At 38.1% G+C, this 22,203-nt stretch overlaps 1 protein-coding gene across 2 annotated transcripts in view; it reads left to right on the forward strand.

Moving 5' to 3' along the window:
* Positions 1-22,203, forward strand: part of myo1d (myosin 1D) — a 58,158-nt gene that overhangs the window by 14,081 nt on the left and 21,874 nt on the right. The window contains exons 4-16 of one of the 2 annotated variants that reach the window (XM_058406074.1): positions 63-228; positions 954-1,007; positions 1,427-1,522; positions 2,960-3,076; positions 3,200-3,403; positions 4,622-4,767; positions 4,871-4,985; positions 5,105-5,275; positions 13,090-13,160; positions 14,203-14,277; positions 14,366-14,498; positions 14,597-14,763; positions 16,067-16,274. In XM_058406074.1, the coding sequence (XP_058262057.1) occupies positions 63-228; positions 954-1,007; positions 1,427-1,522; positions 2,960-3,076; positions 3,200-3,403; positions 4,622-4,767; positions 4,871-4,985; positions 5,105-5,275; positions 13,090-13,160; positions 14,203-14,277; positions 14,366-14,498; positions 14,597-14,763; positions 16,067-16,274 (1,723 nt within the window). Of the gene's footprint in view, positions 1-62; positions 229-953; positions 1,008-1,426; positions 1,523-2,959; positions 3,077-3,199; positions 3,404-4,621; positions 4,768-4,870; positions 4,986-5,104; positions 5,276-11,145; positions 13,033-13,089; positions 13,161-14,202; positions 14,278-14,365; positions 14,499-14,596; positions 14,764-16,066; positions 16,275-22,203 lie in introns of those variants that run through there. The other variant, XM_058406075.1, reaches the window with a different exon arrangement.

The raw sequence follows: 22,203 nt of genomic DNA on the forward strand, positions 1-22,203 counted from the left end.
GTTAACTGATCCACAAGGGACCAATAAAAGCTTCAGAAATGTTAACAGTGTGTTTTTTGCAGAGTGAAAAACATGCTGCTGAAATCCAACTGTGTCCTGGAGGCTTTTGGAAATGCCAAGACCAACCGCAACGATAATTCTAGTCGCTTCGGAAAATACATGGATATCAACTTTGACTTTAAAGGAGACCCCATCGGTGGCCATATTAATAATTACCTGCTAGAGAAGGTAGGAAATGTTGCAAACGTTTAAGTAGAAAAGGTAAAGAAACAGATTAGAATGTTCTTAAAACTGAATCAGCATTTGGTTCCTATATTCAGTTTCACAATTGGTGGTCATTTTAATAGGAATACCTGTTCAATCATGAAATTATCCAGTTATCCAATCGTGTGGCAGCAGTGCAATGCATAACAGCAGGCAAATATAGGTGAAGAGGTTCAGTGAATGTTCACATCAAACAGCCGAATGGGAAAAAACAGGAGGCAGGAGTGGACCACACTGGGTTCCTCGTCTGTCAGCCAAAAGCAGGTATCTGAGGTTATAGTGGGCACAGGCTCACAGTAACTGAACAGATGCAGAGGGGAAAAGGACCAGATGATCTTTTGATGATCTTCAGCTATACAGTATTGGTGAAAACATGAACTGAAGCTCTTGGCATGATTCTATGTGCATTGTGCTGCTGCAACATGATCAGCTGATTGGGTAATTGCATGAATAAGCAGGTGTATAAGTGTTTCTATTGAAGTGGTTAAAGAGTGTAGGTGTGAGTGTGATTTATTGCCTGGTACATCTGATCTTGAAACTCACTTACTCATGAATTATTTATCATAATGCAATATTATGATATTTACCATAACCAACTTTTATTAAGATGAATTACTTTAAGCATGATCTTGTTGTGTAATCTACATTTGAACTATATTACATGTCAGTCAAATCTTCTGCCTTTTCAGTCTAGAGTGATCTTCCAGCAAGAAGGAGAGAGAAGTTTCCACTCATTCTACCAGGTGAGTCGGGAGTTAAGGGGGAAAAAAATGTTAATAGGCTTGTTTTTGTCTTTGTAGTCTGGGATGAGATGACTCAGTTAACCCAGATGCTACCAAACCTATATTTATAATTCCAAAGCCATAGCTATCTACTGAAAAGAAACCCTTACAGATTGTTATGCTACCGTGAGGAAATTACTGTTTTCTCATGTTTGAAATACAGTTTTTGAAGCGTGTACAAGGTTGCACAAGCTATCGGTACAATTCTTAGTTATTAGACATCTTCCTGGACATACGTTAATAGATGATGATTTAATGTTTGTTTGTTGTAACTTTTTATAGTAGACCAAATTGCAGAAGGTTCCAGAAAATGGATGAAATACATGGAGTTCATACAGAAGCATACTTTGTCTAACGTCTGTGTTCTTGATTTGCCCCAGCTTGTGAAAGGAGCTCCAGAGTCTCTGCTGAGATCCCTGCACATCCAGAAAGACCCTATAGCTTATAATTACATTAAAGTTGGAGGACACATCAAGGTATTGCGTTTCATTTTGCTGAATCACATGCATACTTGTCAGCTTAATTAAGTGTTCTGTCAGTCTCTAAAAAGCTAGGACAATATATTATTTGTCATGCAATTGTCCACTGTCCAAAATGTTCATATGTGTAATATTTATTGCATGATGGCTCAGCTTTTCATGGCTCTCCCAAGATGAGTGTGTGAGCAGAATAATAGAGGGTGGCTCAGCTGTCTCCACATGAGCGTTTAATGGGAGAGAACAAAAACAAATTTATGGCAACAAACAATCTGACATCATGGAACATACTGGGTTGTGTGGTTAACAGAGACGTGGCACACATCGAGGTGGTTTAAACATTGTGGCCAGGCGTCCTTCTTCTTCTTCTTCTTCTTCTTCTTCTTCTTCTTCTTCTTCTTCTTTTAAACAGGAACACTTTTAGGTCAAGCTTCCCTCTGTGTCCAAAAAAGTTGTGGTTTCCCGGGTTACCTCCTGTTGAAAATAAGCCCCAGACTGCAGAAAACATTAGCCACCAGAGGATTAGAAAGTCTAGAGTTGTTGTTCTCTGAGACCTGGGGAGATGGAGAAATTAGTTACTGCATCAGGGATTCTCTGTCTTTAATTGTGGAGCTATAAATGTAATGTGAATGTAACACATTAAATCAGTTGCTTAGCACAAAGGCATGGCTCTGAGTAACACAGGAGGAATACTGTTTGCCATTTGGAGAAAAGCCAGATGTTCTGGTACTCGGTGTAAATAAAAACAGTGATGTTTAATGTTAAAACATGCTCTACTCTCTGCCTAAAATTTTCAAGTTATTATTCAGTTTTACTCCAAAAAAAAATTTCAGTAACTACTATTAATTATTCAGTGAAGATTAGGTACAAGAGCATATGTTGCTTTACTTTTTTATTTCAAAATGAAAACAAAAAAATTGTTATATTGTATATATTTCTCAAATTATTTTGTTTATTTAAATTGTTTCTATTTCTTATGCCAGAGCTGCCATATTACCCTCTTTTACCATTATCCTACTTTTTTTTTTAAAAAAAGCATGTCATCCACAATCAGTACATCAGGCACTAACAACAATATTTCATTCTTTTCTACTCTTCTTGCTACTACTCAGTAAATGCTGAAATACCCCTGAGCCATTTGAGCTGGTTCATTAACTTTTGCTGAAAATAAATCTGAAATGCTGAGCAAATGAGAAAGCTTTATTCCAAAGCTGAAACATGTAATCATGCATTATGAAGAATCCTAACATATATGGAGGAGTGAGGAAAGGTCCATTAATCCCTGATTGATATTTATTAATGACACTAGGATTTACTCCGTTATTTTATACTCTTATATTGTGTTGTTTACTATTGTAATATTTTTGTTATATGATGACATGGATTTTTATCCTGGTCATGCCTGCCTTTATTCATTCTTTTATGTCACTTCTGTAGTCCTCCATCAATGACAGTGCGGATTTCAAAGCTGTAGCAGATGCTATGAAGGTGATAGGATTCACCACAGACGAGATCCAGACTGTCTACAAGATCCTTGCTACCATCCTGCACCTGGTACCCATGTTATTTAATTGTGACTAAATATTGGCCATTGTTCTCACACCCAAATATTTGTGAATAAGTTAATGCTGGTTAATTTGTTGCTTAATGCTGTATACTGTGTTTAATTGTTCTCAGGGCAACCTAAAATTTGGCACAGATGGTGATGTGACTCTGATTGAGAACTCGAAGTTAGTGGCAGTGATTGCAGATTTGCTATCCACTAAAGAGGAGAACGTGGAGAAGGCACTGCTCTACCGCACGGTGTCAACTGGCCGTGATGTCATTGACAAGCAGCACACAGACAAAGAGGCCAGTTACGGTCGGGATGCTCTGGCCAAGGTACTGTAGAACCTGCTTTAACCATCTTCTTCATAGGAGCAATCTGCCGGATGGGTGGATTGATGGGCAGGTGGATGGATGGATGGGTGCATGGATGGATGGATGGATGGATGGATGGATGGGTGCATGGATGGATGGATGGATGGGTGCATGGATGGATGGATGGATGGATGGGTGCATGGATGGATGGGTTGGTGGGTGGCTGGATGGTTGGATGGAAGAATGGATGGATGGATGAAGGAGGGTGGATGGCTGGAGAGGTGGATGTGTGGATACAGGGGTGGATGGGCCATCCATCCATCCATCCATCAATCCATCCAGAATGTATCTGTCTATTTTGTTTTTTTTTTCTTTTATTTGTAAATAGCCTTAAACTGTTATTTTGATAACAGACATATTTATCTTACAGTTTTCTTTGGTAAACATTTTAACTGGTGATAATCAGTGATGTGATTTTCTCATTTGGATAATTATGATAATCAAAGGCCAGTTAAAACTTACTCATCCTTTATTTTTTTAACAGCCATCAGATTCAGTAGATACAGTAGTAGATAATGTTCAAATGATTTGGCATAGACACTTTTTGTCTAAGAGATCATATATATATACTCATATTTTTGCAATCTTTACTCATTAATTGCTGCTTGGATTTTTAATCAGTTTGTTTTAAGTATTCAAGGTTAGTTCTGTAAAAAATGCACCAAAATGATTGTACTAAAAATATACTTCCCTTGATATTTAAAATTTATTTTAAGCTAGATAGTACTTTAGACACAGAACAGAACTGTCCAGACTGAAAGCTTAAAATAAATGATTTATTTTTAAAATGGTTGTATGTGTTTTATAAGTATCATTTTGGTGCATTTTCCTGTGTTACAGTTGGCTTTTTTACAATTTATTTTTATTTATTTATTTTTTTTTAAACTAACAATACCACAAAGGCTTACTAATGTGACTACTCATAAACTACTTGTGCTGAGGAAACCCAGTTATGCACTCGCACAATACATGCTGGGTATAATTTTGAAGGACATCTATGCAGCAATACAACACAGAATTGTAAATTTTGTCAAAATGATAAAAGTACAATATTGCACTAGAGAATAGACAAGTGTTCCTATTAAAGTGCTCTGTGAGTGTATATGTAATATACAGTATATTTAGCATAATGACATTGTCTATTCTAGGAATGACTTATTTGTGGTTTGTTCTGCCCAGGCCATTTATGAGCGACTGTTCTGCTGGATTGTGGGAAGAATTAATGACATTATCGAAGTGAAAAACTATGATGCTAGGATCCATGGAAAGAACACTGTGATTGGTGTGTTGGACATCTATGGCTTTGAGATCTTCCAGAACAACAGGTGTGTTTTAAATCTAATCAGCGCAAAAAGCACTTTGACTTCACTGCAATAACACTGATGTATCTCTGTTTCTGTTTTCATTTTTTTTTTAAACATTCTCCAGTTTCGAGCAGTTCTGCATAAATTACTGCAATGAAAAACTCCAGCAGCTCTTCATTCAGCTGGTGCTCAAGCAAGAGCAGGAGGAGTACCAACGAGAGGGGATCCCCTGGAAACATGTAGGGCCATGACACGATTCTGTCTCCCACAACTCCATGCATTATATCAGTTTGAGCAAATTCTATGATGTACTTGTATAACTCACTCAACTTGTGGTGTCTCCGTGTTATTTGGGCAGATCGATTACTTTAATAATCAGATCATCGTGGACCTAGTGGAGCAGCAGCATAAGGGGATCTTTGCTGTGCTGGACGAAGCATGTATGAACGTTGGGAAGGTGACTGATGAGGTCTTCCTACAGGCGCTCAACAACAAACTGGCAAAGCACGCCCATTACACCAGCCGCAAGGTACGTCCCAGGGCACAACTAGTGTCTAGATTCAGCAGACAGGATTTAATCAAGGGTTAAATCAGTGAAATCTTTAAAAAAGCACTGCTATATGCAAACGTTGCCAGCGATACACTTCACTTACATTATATCACAACAATTATAAACACAAGTCTTTCTTTCTTTTTTCTCTTAAAGTAAGGAAAAAAACAACACAGCTTGTCAAATTACTGAGAAACTGAAATTTTAAGTTCAACAGAACTGAAGCACACCAGATTAGATGTGAATTTGATGCGTATCATTGCTGAACTGGCTCCTATTGGATCAGTAGCGAATTGAAGTGTGATAGATTAGTACTTGGTTAACAGATTCAATTTTTTTATTGTATTGTTTTTTAGGCTTCGAGATGTGTGTTGATTAGTATTTGATGAGGGAGATGTTTATTAAGGTCTAAACTCTGGTTGAAGCCGACTCTGTCCATGGCAGCATCTTACCCTGAATGGACAGAAGATGGCATCAGTGATCATTGAAAGATTTCCCTATATTTGGCTCTATATTGAGCTCTAGGTGATGTCACTGCCAACCAATGGGAGCTAGTGAGACTGCAGTCTTACATCCTTGGCAAAGATGTTACAGAGAAGGAGAGGTATAACAGGAGATTCACCTGGAGCTAAAAAAAAAAAGTAAAGCTAGGAAGGAGTCTTTAGTTAGATTGACCAGTTCTGCCTGGGTGCATGGTTTCGTCCATATTTGTTCTGCAAGCTGAGTCTGAGTGTGGACATGCTGGTATGCAAGTCAAAAAATCTGTCCCTAGGTGACTGTTTAGCAACTGGCCAAGACAGCTCATTTGTGATGCAGAGGATTACTGCCCACTGTCGAAGTGCCTACTGCAGCCACACTAAACAAGAGAGAGGAAGTGATTCATTTCTGCTGTTAGTGTGTGTGTGGGCGCAGGATGTATAGATTGCATTTTCCATTTAAATGTATGCATTGTTAAATTCCTCTCCTCTAAAGCCAGTGAGTGTATGTCCAAGAATGAACAGAATAGACCTGCTGCTCAATGTACTCCATCTCTGTGATTCTAACATGTCACACTTTCTGTTTTTCCATTTCTTCCATTTTCTATTACTCATCTCCCTGACATTTTATGTATATCAATAACTGTTCATGTTTTAACTCATAATTAAGCGACACTCATTAAAAGGCTACGGTCAAATCCAGAGAGGATTAATTTTTTTCTTTTTTTTCCCCTTCTTCTTGTTTTGCTCCTCACATTTTCTCTGCAGTCTGCCTCCTACAGGAAAATTACATACATCACTGGTTCTGAATATGCTAAGGCTTTGCACACTGGATGATTTGAGGCAGGTCTAGTAAAGCGCTATTTTTTCCATTAATTGTGAAATGTGTGAGCTCAAGAAGGGGAAAAGAGAGAAGAAAGGCGAGCAAGGGCAATGTGCATCGCCCAGGCTTAGTCTCTGCATTCGAGAGTGTGTGTATGTTTGAGTGAAATCACACTGCTGTAACCTGCATTATCTATAGCCTAGAGCTCTACTTGATTGCCTCCTCTTTACTTTTAAAGCCTTTCTCCTTACTAGGCATCTTCCTTTCACAATAGCAAGTGAAACTGCATTTAATGGCCTTTAATGACTGTTCAGAGATATTGTGGTGTTCATTAAAAATAGTCTGGGGAAGCCCATTACTGGGAATTTCCTATTTAATATGATCTTAATACAGATGTACTGACATGCACATTGCTTACAGCCAGATAATTACATGTGTAATGATTTTTTGGGTCTCCTCACCGACTTTAAAGCCTATCAACCATTTATTAAAGATAGATTTTAAAAATATATGTTTTTCAATGCCCCCTAAAGTCTCAGCTTATTTACTATTTATATCATATTTGTTTACCACTAACTACATTCAGAGTTATGAAGAAGATTTGTAGTTATAAGAGTGAAAATAACTGGACTCCGATCCTGAGAGTTTAAGAGATTAAACGCTATGAAAACTCCTACTGCTTAGAACTGTGTGGACATGCCAGACCACAGAACCATTGTCCACGTCGTCTTCCTGGCAACCTCAGAAATTTGTCAACAGAGATGGTATTAATTAGCATAGAATCATATTGCGAGCAGCCCTGCAATGATGCACAATTGGCACAGTTACCACGGTGACTACTCTCTAAAAATAATTTATTGGATCTACCTTAAAAAACTAAGGCAACAGATTTCACTGATCTTTTTATTGTGCTACTTTTAGAATATTACAACTTACAACATGATTTTCTTCGTGCTTAGACTAGTATATTAAAATAAAGGGGAATAAAATGCTAGTTAATCCATTATTATGATTGTCGCCTAAACTTTGTCTTGTACAAATAATTCAGTTGATCCAGTTCACATTTTGCTTGCGCTTAAGTGTCTCATAATTTTGCATTCAAATAGCAAAAAAATGCATAGAAATAATGTAACTTAATATGAACAACTAAAACCTAAAATGCATTTTTTTATGTTTGTGGTGGAATTCTTGAACCAGGCTTAAATTTCTATAAAGGTTTTATATTATTGTTATAGGTTTTTAGTGTGGTATTATTGTGCTTGTTCTAATACATTATCTGTAAACAGTGAAAAATAAATATGTTTAAATTAGCATATAATCACAAATTGCTATGATAAATGCAGACTAACACATTAAGCTTGGGATCAATTTTTAGAGTTCAGAGGTCTCACAATGACCATGATTAAAGGACTGCTAAAAACTGTGTATGCAAAAGGCTGGATTACATTTTTCTCATGCACCTGTAGGTACAGAGGTGTGTGTGGTACTGGAGGGTTGCAGACGTGAGCAGGTTGCTTACTGTGATTCATACCTGACCTCACTTGATTCTATTAAATTCACATCTGGCTCAAACCTCTCAGGAATATAAAGTAAATCTCTTAAATACTTTTGCAGTTGATGATAGTACTTTCAGCACAGAAGCCATAGACAATAGACAATGGAAGTGGCTAATCATGAAACCAGGACTGTGTTTGTATCTTCTGCACTAATCATGTATCCTGTATGTAGTGTTGAATACACAGAAGACAACAGTATTGGCAGATCTGTTTTGCATGAAAGTCTAATAACCTGGTTATAACTATATATTATATATAATATATATAATAACTAGGTGCCACTCTCGTATAAATTTTTCTTATAAAAACTTTCTCCATGTTCTCAGTGTCTTGCATACTCTCACTGTGACCCTCTTTGATCATCCCAGATGTGTTTTATTTTAATGCCTTGCTTCCCAGCAGCTCTTAATTACAGTTATTTGCTGACACAGACGTTCACACAAGGCTTCTATGTTTAGGGAAGGGTGGGTGGGCTTCAGTCCTCCTTCTTGTTTTCTGGTCGTTCTGTTCTTTTCCTCCTTTCTGTGAGCACATGGTGGGTGAAGGTGCAGACATGTGACAGGAGGCCGCCGTTGCAAATGGCTGAATGGAGGCGAGAGCATGCTCATTAACTGATGAAGCTTTGATTAGACAGGGCAGGGCAGTGAAGCCCATTAGCGGCTGATTTCTGAACCCGGCTCAGACCTGAAGAATCAGAGCAGAATGAGCCACCAGAGAAATGTTTATTACATCAAGAGATGCAGAAGTGTAAAATAGTATTGTGTTTACTGTTTCCTATTTTTGGGTGAAAATGCAGTGAATTAAGTGGCTCCGGTTCAAGCGAAAGAGGAGCACAGATTTTTTAATGTTTGTTCTAACTACACCTGGATTTACTTTTGGGGAAAAATTTGCCATCTGTAAGAATCACACAGTTTGAGAGTCAAGGTGAATTGAAAGTATGCTGGTATTCTAGTAGACATTTTTATGTCCAGTGGGTTAAAAATCTTTTACCCGTGTCCATTTTTATTCTGGCCAAGCCTGAAATATGTATTTACATATTAGAAGCGCTCTAAAATATTAAAGACAGTTTAACTAATTTTATGCAAAAATCTTTTAATGGACAGGACTTTTTTTTTCAAGACACAGCGAAGGCTGGAGAAGTGTCCAGTATGTGGAGGCTAGAAGGAATAAACAAGAATATCCCTGTTATTTGCTTTTGCTATTACAGTTGCTGTACTGGTCTGTGATGGTGGAGCAGGTATTGAGTTTGCAGATGCAGTTCTGTCTTTACCACAACCATTTCACCTGTGGTCGAGAAGGGGTAGTGACAGGTCGCAAAAATACAGGTTTCTCCACAGGGTTTGCTCCATTTTAGTGTGAGGTGCTTGACAAGCTGAGAGAGCCTCAGAGAGCGAGCTGCTGCACCTCCAAATTTAGGTGGTTTGGGCACCTTACTGCTCTTAGTAGAACTTTATGAGGCGTGGCCCACTTTGCTGAGACCTTGGAAAAGACCCAGGACCTGCTGGAGAGATTATATCTCACAGTTGGCTTGGAAACGTCTGGGGATCCCCCAGTAAGAGCTGGAATATGTGGCTGAGGATAGAGAGGTCTGGACTGACCTTCTCAGTCTGTCACTAACACACCACCTGCCAGGAAAAGCAGAAGGGAAATCTATGAATGAATGAATTTCAAGCAGAATTGTTCTAAGCTGCTTTGACGTTTTGACCTGGGTCAGATACGCTGGTTAAAATCAACATCTTTTACATGTCACGCTTGGGCATTATATTTATTCTGGTAATAGTTCCTGTGTCTGTGTTAGATGTGTGTTTTGATTTGTAGAGGCGTAAAAGTGATCAAGGTCGCTTAGCTTGTTTAGCTGTGTCATTTATTAGTTGCTATAGAAATTTCATCCTAGAATAACATAAGCTCATTATGCTTGATGTATTAATAGTGCTGCATTCTTTGGGATGGATGTTTGGACCAAATGTTGCTGATTTAGATATTTATTTTGATTATATACAGGGTTTTTTATTAACTCAGTGAGTTTTTCCTTACGATCATCACCTTGCTCATTAGGAATAAGGTTTAAATACAAATGTAATATCTGGAGTCCTTTAAAGCTGCTTTGAGGCAATTTTCATTGTTAAAAGCACAATACAAATGAAGTTGAATTAAATATATGCTACATATCAGTTACTGTACCTAAAATCTGCAGTGAAGCAAGCAATGATTTGATATATGTATGTGAGATAATATACTCTTCCAACTGTTTTGACCCTTTAAAATCCAGCACTTCAGATTAAATTGAAACATGAGGTTGTTTTGATTGGTCCTACCCTTACCTACAATCTGATAGTGGTTAGAGTGAGTATATTCTGGTGCCATCATAATGATCATGCTGTTGAAAGAAGCACAGGTGGTGGGCAGAATGGCACACTGTTGGGGGTGGCAAAAAAGCTGGAGGGGGTTGGGGTAGAGCTGGATGATCCATCAAGATGCATCCTTATAGCTGTGATCACTTTTTTGCACCTCAGGAAACCCTGTCTGCTGTGCCTTACAGAACTCAGTAATTCATATTTATATCACACACACACACATACAAATCTAAATGAACACAACCAGTGCTGTGTACATGACTCTCTTGAAACTTTTTCCTACTTATTAAAGTCGACATTTACTTAGCCACTAATCTGTTCTCATCTCTTAATTATCTGCTCCATGTCGCATCTGCTTTCATTTGGTGTCGTCAAAAAACAGGGTGTGTTAGAGCCTTCAGGCTTTGTGTTGAGGATGCTTGCTATATTAAGATGAGGTGCGAAGCCTTTCTGCTTCTCAATTCCCTTACTTTTTCCCCCCTTTCCGCAGTGTGACTTATCTCTGTCTGTCGGCCTCCTTCCCTTTCCGTCTGACTTGATAATTAAATGTGCATTGTGCATCTGCATATTCTATTATTGCTCTGATGAACCTTAATGTTCTTTGTTTATATATGTGTGTGCGTATGTGTGTGCATCTCAGAGTGTGACTGATTGAGATAGATGTGACGAGGAAGGGAGCTCAGCAGGTTGCTCAGAAGTCTCTGTCTGATCCATCTGAAGACTGGCCTGTGCTGGCCAGCCGTGAAGTTGTCAGAGCTGTGCAGGCAGATGGGATGGGAGGGCAAAGAATGGAATTGTGATCTGCTTCTGGCGATCAGGCCCAAAAATAATCCTCAAGGCTTCTCTTTTTCATTGAAAATGCACCTCTCTTTTGGTATCCTTCCCATCAGTGTTTAAATTGGTCTTTACCCAGCTCCTGATTGTCCCACTTTCTGTGAAGTGCTTGGTGAAGTGGCCTCTTTGCTCCTGATATGAGCTCCCTCTGCTCCCTCAGAGCTAAGCTTATTGTCTGCTGTAGCTGAAGCAAACACACCAGAAATATGCCCATAAAGCCTTGCAGCAGCACTGAGGCAAAGAGATGATCATGCCAGGACTGTTATAAAGAGCCCAAGCAATGACAGGCAGAAATATATACATAAACCTATGACACATTGCGCATCAACACACTTTGCCCCCGCTTTGGTGTATTAGATGATGGATGGTGTTGATGTTGCATAAGAAACAACTGCCTGTCATAAATATGCTATTATCAAAACGATGCAATTAGTGCAATTTAGATGTCGTGCAATTCAATGGTTGGTTGAACAGTGTTATTTTACACATATCACTCATGAACCATTGTAGTAATGGATGGTATACTGGTATAAATAAGACACTGACAGAAAAGCCAAATGGTAATCTGTGACATTTCAAAAATACTAAGCTGTTTTAAAATCGTTTTCATGGGAATACCTCTTCACATATAGCTGTGGCATTGGCAAAAGTGGTGTTGAGAGTTTCAGCACTGAGATTCATGTGTATGACTGAAGTGATAAATGAAAGTGTTTGGTCCTACCTGTTAAGCCACTTCTCCCTGATGTCATCCTTTAAGGGGAAAAAACCTTAAGGAGCTCTATCAATGTTCAATGTTACTGCAGTCAAAACCTTCTGTTGCACAGCAGCTTATTTAATACCTTATTTTATTTCATTTTCTATTTTATTTAGTGAACTACTTTAGCCATTTTGCTATAACTGTATAGATATTCCATATTAACTTAGGATTCTATTGGCATGTTACTAGGTTTACTAAAAGGTCTTGTATTCCAAACAAAAAATAACCTCCTACATTCAAAGAAAGTTTAATTGCTGTTTCAGCCTGAACCCTTGAAAAATCCTTTGGAAAAAATATTAGAATATTAAGTATGGTGCTTAACAATATGTTTTCCCATTACAATCTCTGCAGTAAGCCAGTCATATTGCAACATACAAGATTCTGAAGCTTGTCATCAGAAAAGTATACAAAAGATATTAGATTATATTTTAGACACAAATATTCTCGATGAAGAGTCTGAGGCTGATGGTAAGGTTTAGGTTCCTACTCCACTGGCCTTGTTGTAGTGCTTGGCTATTTTATTTAATGGCAAGCTAACGTTTAGGAAGCAGTGCGCCCCCTCATGTTAACTCTCGTAAATTCTCACAACAAACACTTTAATACATTTTTGTATCCATTTGCATAATAAATATGTATACTAAAGATAAACATCGTCTAAATTGCTAAAAGTGTCAATATAATATGATCTCATCTATGTATTTTCTCTGACTTCTGCTTTTACAACCTATTTTTGCTTGAATTCTATATGTATACATGTGTACTAAATGCATCCACAATTTCTAGTTTCTATGTCAGTCTCTGTGCCTTTCTTCTATTTTCACTCTGTGGGCATTATTAGGCCAGGGTTTCTGTATCTCTGAGTGGGGAGGGGGTGCTTTTTGCTGGTGCTTTTTGGCTGCTTCTGTCCTGTTCTTATTTTTAAAAGCCTAGAAACTATTGTGATCAACAATGAAAAGCCAGATTCATCCTTTTTTAATCTGTTTCTCTTCATAGCTCTCCCCCACTGACAAGAGCCTCGAGTTTGACCGAGACTTTCGCATTCGCCACTATGCAGGTGATGTGGTGTAAGTACACATGCAGAAAGCTTAAGTGCTTCATCTTCCCATGTTCACCATAGTTACAGGTACTGGAATTAGCCAGTAAAGTGCTGTCTGTAATAATGCTATAAGTATACTGAAGAAAAGACATGTTGTGTGATAGAAGATGTTATATAAGTAATGGTTGATGGAAACATACAGACAGGTCATAAATTATAAGAAAATTAATGTGCATTGACATGGATTCTAAAAGTCTGTATAATTCCTCTGAAGGATATCCCATTTATTTAGTTTGTGTTGGAGAGTGCAGTCTAACACATCAGGCTAAAAACTCCCATTGGTATTCAACTGGGTGGAGATCTGATGATTGTGAAAGCCATACTATATGATTTATGCTAAGCATTTACATACTTCAAAACATTTAGCAAGCTTTTATGCTCTGTGGATGAAGGCCTTGACATCCTTGCAGAGAGCACTTGCAGATATTGTTTTATCATAGGATAAAGATGATCAGTCAGAATATCTGTGTCTTAATTAACCCATGTCCTGGGTAGTAACCCCTGTCCTGTATATTTGAGTGTTTGTTAGTGAGCTCTAACAAACTACTCAACTTAATCAGTTAATTGGATTGGGAGCAGGGAAAACACTAATATGTGGAAGACTGTATGTAAACCAGGAGCAGGCTTAGAAACCTGGTAAAAGCACAACTGACTTTCTTTCTACAGTGTGAGGTCTGAAGAACCTGAACTTTACCTTAATAATTTAGTTTTAGCATACCTAGTACTGTATGTATATGTGTGAAAGAAATGGTGCTAAAAATATCTTTGTGAGTGAAACGTATGAGAAAAAGAGCAGTCTTTGAGTCAGCGACATGATGCTGTTTTCCTCTCAGGAGCCTGAAACAATAAATGTAGCACTTAGAAGTCTGAGACTGAGTGTCAGATCAATCTGCCACCCACCTCCTGTCATTTTCTTAGCTCAGACACTTCCATAATGTTTTAATTCTCTCCATTAAACAAGGAGGTTTAAAAGCACTCCCTCTCACTGTGTTCTAAATTTTCCTTACCAGCTACTCTGTGGTGGGCTTCATTGACAAGAACAAGGACACCCTTTTCCAGGACTTCAAGAGGCTGTTGTACAACAGGTCAGTGTCCACACCAGGCTGCTGGCTTATTCATGCCCAACATCATTGCTTTGCTTTTTTAATGTAACCGTTATGACTTGTGCTGCAGCTCGAACCCTGTTCTGAAGGTCATGTGGCCAGAGGGAAAGTTGAGCATCACCGAAGTCACCAAGCGTCCTCTCACAGCTGCCACACTCTTCAAGAACTCAATGATCTCACTGGTGGAGAACTTAGCCTCTAAGGTCAGAATTTAGACCATATCTGTTCCTTCTTGCTTGTTAAGGAAGTGAACACATTAACACTATTTCACTGTCTGTCATCCATCTTATGGTGTGAACAGGAACCGTACTATGTGCGCTGCATCAAACCCAATGACGTCAAGTCCCCACTGCTGTTCGAGTATGAACGCTGTAAGCACCAGGTAGAATACTTGGGCCTGCTGGAGAATCTCCGTGTTCGGCGTGCTGGCTTTGCGAACCGTCAAACATACCCACGCTTCTTACAGAGGTAAGCATCCTCTGCACAGCCCATCTATTTTGTTAAACCTCATCACATCTGTAAAAATTCTAAAATAGTAATACTTAACAATAATCCAACATCCAAAGCATGTTAAAGGGATGATAATAGTTTGGGATGGCTTTAGTGATGCAGTCTTCATTTGGGAAATTCTATAGAAGTGCATGTCTGATTTTCCACTTAAAAGAAATAGGGTTGGTCTTGCAATATGAAAATCACAGCTGTATGGCTTAAGATACAAACAGAAGCAATTATTTTGCCACTTCAAATTTTTAAGTCTAAAGGCTTCCAGCATGACAACCCAAATTGCACACAAATTAAGTAGAGGAATTGTTCTCACTAATGTTCTCACTGCAAATCCTTACAGCACTCATAGCGGAGTGCTAAAGAGCCGATCAGATTCAGTTTAAAGCTTGTGTTGCATAAAGACTCTCTGTTAGTAACTCTAACTGAGAGAGATGTTTTAATGTCACTCTGCAAAATGCTTCACTGTTTCCTAATGTCTGAAAGATCCACGAACATGTATGGAATATAATCTCTTACTTAAATAGTGAGGCATGGCCTGAAGACTCTGTGGGGATTATTCCAAAGAAACTTATTCCTTTCTTCACTCATTTTTGAACATGTACAGTGCATTCCGATTGTGTCCCCATTTAAATCTACTATCAATCACTATTATGTTGTTTCTCTCATGATTCAAAATCCAATGTAAAATTACAGATAGAAGTCACCTTCTTTTGTAAATGCAATTCATTAACAGTAAATAACTGAAAATTTGAAGAAGCTGACTAAATTCCAAATGTAGTTATTTATGTAAAAAAAAAGTACAAGTAATTCCTCAGTTCGTTTTGGCACGAATACAGTTGGAGTTGATTCTGACAGCTTGGCACATCTGTGTTTGAGGATCCTCTTCCATTCCTCACTGCAGAATGCCTCAATCACTTTAAGGTTGCATGGGATGAGTCGCTGTTGCACTCTTGTCTGGTATCTCACAAAACGTTCAGGTTCAGGTCTAGGCTTTAACGAGGCTTCTCAAGAACAACTGAATCTTGTCTCCTGTGTTGACTGTGTGTTTTGGATCATAATTCAATCATGATCATGATTTAATGAATGGTTACCTTCACCAACAAACTGAGGACTTGAGTGCCATCACACCAATGAAAATGGCTAAAGTTTAAAATGGAATAAAGTCTGTATCTGCTTTGGTCCTCACAACACAAAATAAAAAGACACCATGAAGATTGCACATATACCTTGTCTTTTTCACTGCTGTCCTTTTCCACTGTCACATCAGGTATAAGATGATCTCTGAGTTCACGTGGCCGAACCATGACCTGCCCTCGGATCAGGAGGCAGTGAAACGTCTGCTGCAAGGGTGTGGCTTTGAGCATGATGTGGCTTATGGCAAGACGAAGGTGTTCATCCGCACACCACGTACCATCTTCAGCCTGGAGGAGCAAAGAGCCCACATGGTGCAGAGGATCGTCCTCTTTCTGCAGAAGGTGAGAACATAACCTGATGAAGATTGTTAAATTGTTGAAAAAGCTGCATAAGCATAGTTAAAATTAGTATAACCACAACACAAGGACAAGAACAGAGATCTAAACAGAAGCTTGTAACAAATAATAGATAGTTTCAGGTAGATATATGACAGTATTACACATCACTTCATGTCTTTATAAGATTTTTTTTTAATTGTGTAAATATTAAATATTGCAAACATCTCATTGAATGCCTTTCTAGCCAGCTGATATGCCAAGTCTGTAACTGACAACTTTCTTCACTTTCTGGCACCCATTTTATATGGCTTAATATATTTTATATGAGTTTATGAAATCATGACACTGGTATCCCTAGTTAAATCCCTTCTATGGCTTATATGAGTGTCCCTAATCCTGCAGCAGCAGACACCAAAGTGTTGAATCTGCACTCTGCCAGTATCTGAGATTGATTGTACACCGTTTGTATTGACACAGGCATGCTATGGCTCACGAACATAGATATTGGCTTCACACCGCTGTGTTTTACCTTATCCCTGGAGGTAAAGTCCCATCTTCAGGGACAATGCCACTTTATTAAGCACGCTGTTCACCCCCAGGCAATAGCTGTCTCAGCAGAGTATAATATCAGTGACTGAGCTGAGTGACGGGCACCGGGGTGCTAAACACACACAATCACACACAAGGCGCATGAATTGTACCTTGAATTGCGCTCTTCATGTGAATCTATCCTCATGCTTTTTGCTATGTCTTGTTGTCTGTTGTCAGTGTTAGATCATCTGGCCTTTTATCAGTACCTAGCAGACTGAAATGCTTTATATCAAGAGTGGCAGTTTTGAGAGATTTGGCAGAATCTGTGCCACGGCTCTCATCCTCCAACAAGCTTACTGACAAAAATACACAGACTCTGTTTATACAGAATGGTTGCCATTTTTAGAAATAGATTTTTTTTTTTTTGATTAAGCATCAGCCCCCAGGATATGTGTATCTCCCATCTATTATCAGGCCTACAAGCAAGCAAAAGAGCTCTAAGCTAAAAGAGACGTGATTTGCATGCACATCTGCCTCACTCTGACCTTCAGTCTGTCTCAATTCACTGCTCCTTCACTGCTTATTTCACACAGCCATTCAAAACCTCCCTGAGCTGCCCCACTTTTTTTTTTTATTTCACTATGCTTAAAAAGTCACAAAGCTAACACCCATCACATATAGCTTTGGTGTATATATATATATATATATATATATATATATATATATATATATATATATATATATATATATATATATATATATATAACATGCAAAGCAAAATGGATTAGCAGCTATCAAATACAAACATTCCCTCCATTATTCATGAACTTTATTCCTTCAAATGATTTTTTAATATGTTTACAGCTGGTTCTGCACATTGCATGGAGTCTCAGTATGCAATGATATTCATCTTCTATGAATGAATAGAGTTTTGCCAGTTTATGCAAATCTCTTAATTAACCTCTGTGTTACAATTATTGTTACAAAGGTTTATGGAAAAAATGTCATGAATATGCTGTTTATTGTAAATCCCTACATCACAGTTTCCTTTGTAGTGCTGTAAAAGAAATAAGCTACATGACTGATGTAACTGGCTCCTCCTGTGATGGATTCCTCTGATGGATTTTTTTCTGTCATCTGAAATATCCTGATTTGAACCCAACAAGCCTCTTCAAATGTCTGTCACCTGAGATTTACTTTTCCTTACTAATCCTTCCATTTTGACTTGTCATATAGAGCTGTAGACTTTCCTTTAAAGAAGCAGTCCTGCCTAAAAACTGCTATTTCTTATATTTTTTGCACTATTTCCTCTCACATCCTCTGCTGAAAGGCTCTTTGAATAAGAACCAGTTCATAAATTTGTATTGTTGTCACGCTTGTGTTCATTTTCCTCCTCACAGTACAATACTCATCCAATTGTGTACATTATGCAATTGTGTCCCCATATGGGGAACAGTTCTCTACACTGTTAATATAAAGCATTTCTCAAGCTACCTTTGTATGATGTTTAATAATTCTATGTATATTATATTACTATATTATGTTCAATTTAGAACCAAGAGTTTCCCCAGTATTATAAAGTGTACCACTTTTAGACCTAATATTAGTGATATAGCTAAGATATAGCCTGGAATAATGTTAATGAATCTTAGTTCTTGGAAAAAACAAGAATTTAGTACAAAATTGTTGTAGTATGCAACATATCTGGTATGTAAATATAAAGTGGTACATGCTAATGGTGGCTTGCAGCTGTAGGAACAGATGATATTAGCTCAGAATATAAGAACAATTTGAAACATCACCAACATAGATTACCAGTTAAGAAAAACTGTGATTTTTATCTCTATTCCACACAGTAAAGTTGCCCTCAATTACAAAGTAGTGGAGATAATCTGAGGTGAGTTAGCTAGCACATGTTACTGTTTATAGTGTTTGATAAATGTAAAAGCTAGCTTGCTATCCATGTAGCTCTTAGGCTTGTAACGATACACAAAATTCAAATTTGATGTAATACAGTGTGGTGATGTTTTGATATAATAGATTTCAGATACAGCATGTGTTGATTAAAGCATTCTCAATTGATTAAAAATTCAATATTATAAGAGTACAATAATTGAAACGTAATAATTATAGTGTTAGCAGGATCCAGGTTAGACTCGTAGCAGTATATAACAAAACAAAAGCTGTGTATTAGCATGGAATAAAATGAAGCATGGCTAATTAAGCATTATCTATCCGGCCACGCTTTTACTGCTGTCGCTCACAGACACACTGTCTGTCTGAACTGTGGGGCTTTTTTTAAATTGATGTATTTATTTTACATTCTGCTTTTAGCTAGCTGTACTGTGAAGTCATGTTGCTTTCTGTAGATGTGTTCTTGAATCCAGTGTTTTCCACTGCTGAGAAACTGAGAAACATTCTATATAGCTATGAATGCACCTCTGTGTGTGGGTGTGTGTGTGTGTGTTTTGTGCTCGTTACTATTTTAGTTCAGTTCCACTGTTAGAATATTACTATGTGTAAAACAGCTTGCTTAGGAGAATATTTGTAATCCCCAGTAGACGCTCCTGATTTGAGATGAAGAGGAAGCTACTTTTTCAGAGTAGGGAGTATGGCTTGATTAAGTATAATAACAGTACAAGGGGTATTTTGTGATGAAAAGCCTAGTTTATTGTGCAGTGTACTGACTGTATTTGAATGTTGTTCGACATTTGAAATATCAGATTTAGAGCCTTGTTTTGAGCGATACAATTCAACATACTGTTACACCCCTAAATGCTAGGGTAATGAAGTAATGTTATTGATTTTTAAATGTGTCCTGCTATGAATGAGCATGAAATGCAAAGCATGAATTCTATACATAGATATTTTGGTCGGTTGAATGTAGGCACACAACCAGATGACTTTCCATGGAATATTTCTTTACTTTTGAGCACATTTGTGCTGTATGACTCTAATTTCAAAGTCTAGGTCACGACTATAAGAGAAATAGGAAAGGCCCTGATCAATGAATGTGTTAAATAGACCATTCAATATGTTCTTCCCAGTGTGTGCTCCATAACTCACTGAGAGATGTAAATAATTTTTTATTCATTATTTTGATTTGAATCTGTTATTCGTACCTTGCTACATTGGTACATGCTCAATAGTTAACTTGACATCTTGTGACTTGGCAGATTTTAGCTTGAAATATAGTTTCGAAGATCACTATAGTGAAAGATATTTTCTTTCTATAGCAGCAAACGTTTACTTCCATAATGCTTAAGATGTCGTTTCTGTCATAAAACCCAATGAAAAGAATGAAGAATTCTTAGTGAAATGTGATTGCTGGTTAGAATTTCAATGTTTGTGAAATATAAAAGCCCATGGATTTGAATTAGCCATATGAGTAATTATTAATTATGTGGAGAGAGAGAAAGAGAGAGGGAGAGAGAGAGAGTAGTGTTTAGGTGGATGTGGAGGCAGTGACAGTTACGTCAGTGGCCATGCTGTTGCAGTAATGACAGCCCCCTACACACACACACACACACACAAACCCAACTCTAGCAGTCTTTTAGAGGTCAATGAAAAAAAAACATGGTGGTCTTCTTCACAGTTGCATGCAGCTTAGCCCTGCATTATTGATTTATGAAAACAGTACTCTCTCTCTCTCTCTCTCTCTCTCTCTCTCTCTCCCCGACTCTTCCCTCACTTTCCTTGAGTCTCTGCTGATTAGTGGTTAGGATCTGTTGTGACTGAGCTAAACCATGTCACAGTGTTAGAGTGTGATGCTATCAGGCCAGAACCCTTGCATCAAGTGTTTTGTGGAGAACCACAGATATTCCCCAGGAGGTTTTGCACGTGTAGGAATGGTGTGCTTGAATTTGACTCCTGATTGTTGGGAATGGTTTTGCTGCACTGCGTGCCTGTCCGGCTGATTAATGATAAGCCAGCATGCATTTTCTCAGTCATCTGTAACTGTCTGGTGACACCTGAAGGTAAAAGGCACATATTGTGTATATATAATAGCATATATTAAAAAGTGCAGCTGATTCAAGAAAGAATTTAGAGTGATCATACGTAAATATACTATTTGGTGAAGTGATACTGATTCCTGTGGATGCAACCCAGTGTCTGTCAACAGGCTAACTGGCAATTATCACATCTCTTCAACCAATGAGTCCATTAAAAAGCAAATCAGAGCTAGTTAACATAGCAATCTGTCACACTTTATTGCAGTGAGACTTCCACAGCCTGGTAGTAAATTTGGACCATAAAAGCAAAGGGAGGCGATGCAGCAATGTGTCCAAGTAGTTAACGCACCAATCCGACTGGCTTATAGGAGGGGAGGGGGAACCAGGGGCTGCTCCTGGCCTAATTTACCCACGTTCCCCTGGGTACGCTCCGTCTGGCTGCACTCCTGTTTAAATGTCTGCTGCATTGTCAACATAGACACACTGCTTCCACAATGAGTATCTGGCTCGAAACTTTCAATTTAAAGTGACAGAAGGCATCTTGGTTTATCGGTTCAAAACAGGAAATATTATGACAGTAGTGTCAGGATCAGATGTGATGTAGCGTGACTGTCGTGTCGCCAGTTTGGATTGTACTGTGTGGAGCAGTGACTCACAACGATCTCCGATGGGGGAGACACACTGACACACACACACACACACACACACATAGGGGCGTGGAGAGAAAGGTTGCAGTTTTCTCTGCAATCGCTTTCAGCCTGTTTAATCTTATCATGGATTTTGTAGAAGGCTAAAAATGGGTGTTATAATAGCACTCACTGTAACTAATACACAGATGCAAAGAAATCAAATAATTCTTACAAAAAAAATACTACTAAGAAACCCTACAATTAAAAATGAGTCACAGATGAGTAACAGCAGGATTGTTCGACCGATCCGAATTATCTTTTTTTTTTTCTTTTTTCTGTCAATAGTAAATCTATGACCACATCCTGGCTTTTAATGTGGAACTTAAATATAGTAAGCTGTACTGCACAGGATAAGGTGGCTGTTTCTTTGACCTGCAGCATGACTCACAGATCAGCACAGAGTGTCAGGAAAGTTATTTTTGCTCACCAGTGGTAACAAGTGCAGGAGATTGGAGACTTTACCTGGAAAATGGTTTACACGTATTGGAAATGAAAGCATAATCGGTTGATTCCACCAACCTGTTTTGACCTTTTGTCCACTAATTAACAATGAGATTAGGCTAGTACTGTAATACCGGTAGATTTATACAATAAATTCTGTGAAATAAAGGAAAAAATCCAAAAAATTTAGATTTCTAGCCACCCATATTGACACTAGAATGATATTTATTTATCCTCTATGTAGCAAATCCCATTGAGATTTTTTTTAAAAGTGCTTTTCCTTTCATGCTGGAGTTTTTATATGCAAAACTCTGTACA

The sequence above is a fragment of the Hemibagrus wyckioides genome, linkage group LG13 (genome assembly GCF_019097595.1).
Source record: "Hemibagrus wyckioides isolate EC202008001 linkage group LG13, SWU_Hwy_1.0, whole genome shotgun sequence".
Lineage (NCBI taxonomy): Eukaryota > Metazoa > Chordata > Actinopteri > Siluriformes > Bagridae > Hemibagrus > Hemibagrus wyckioides.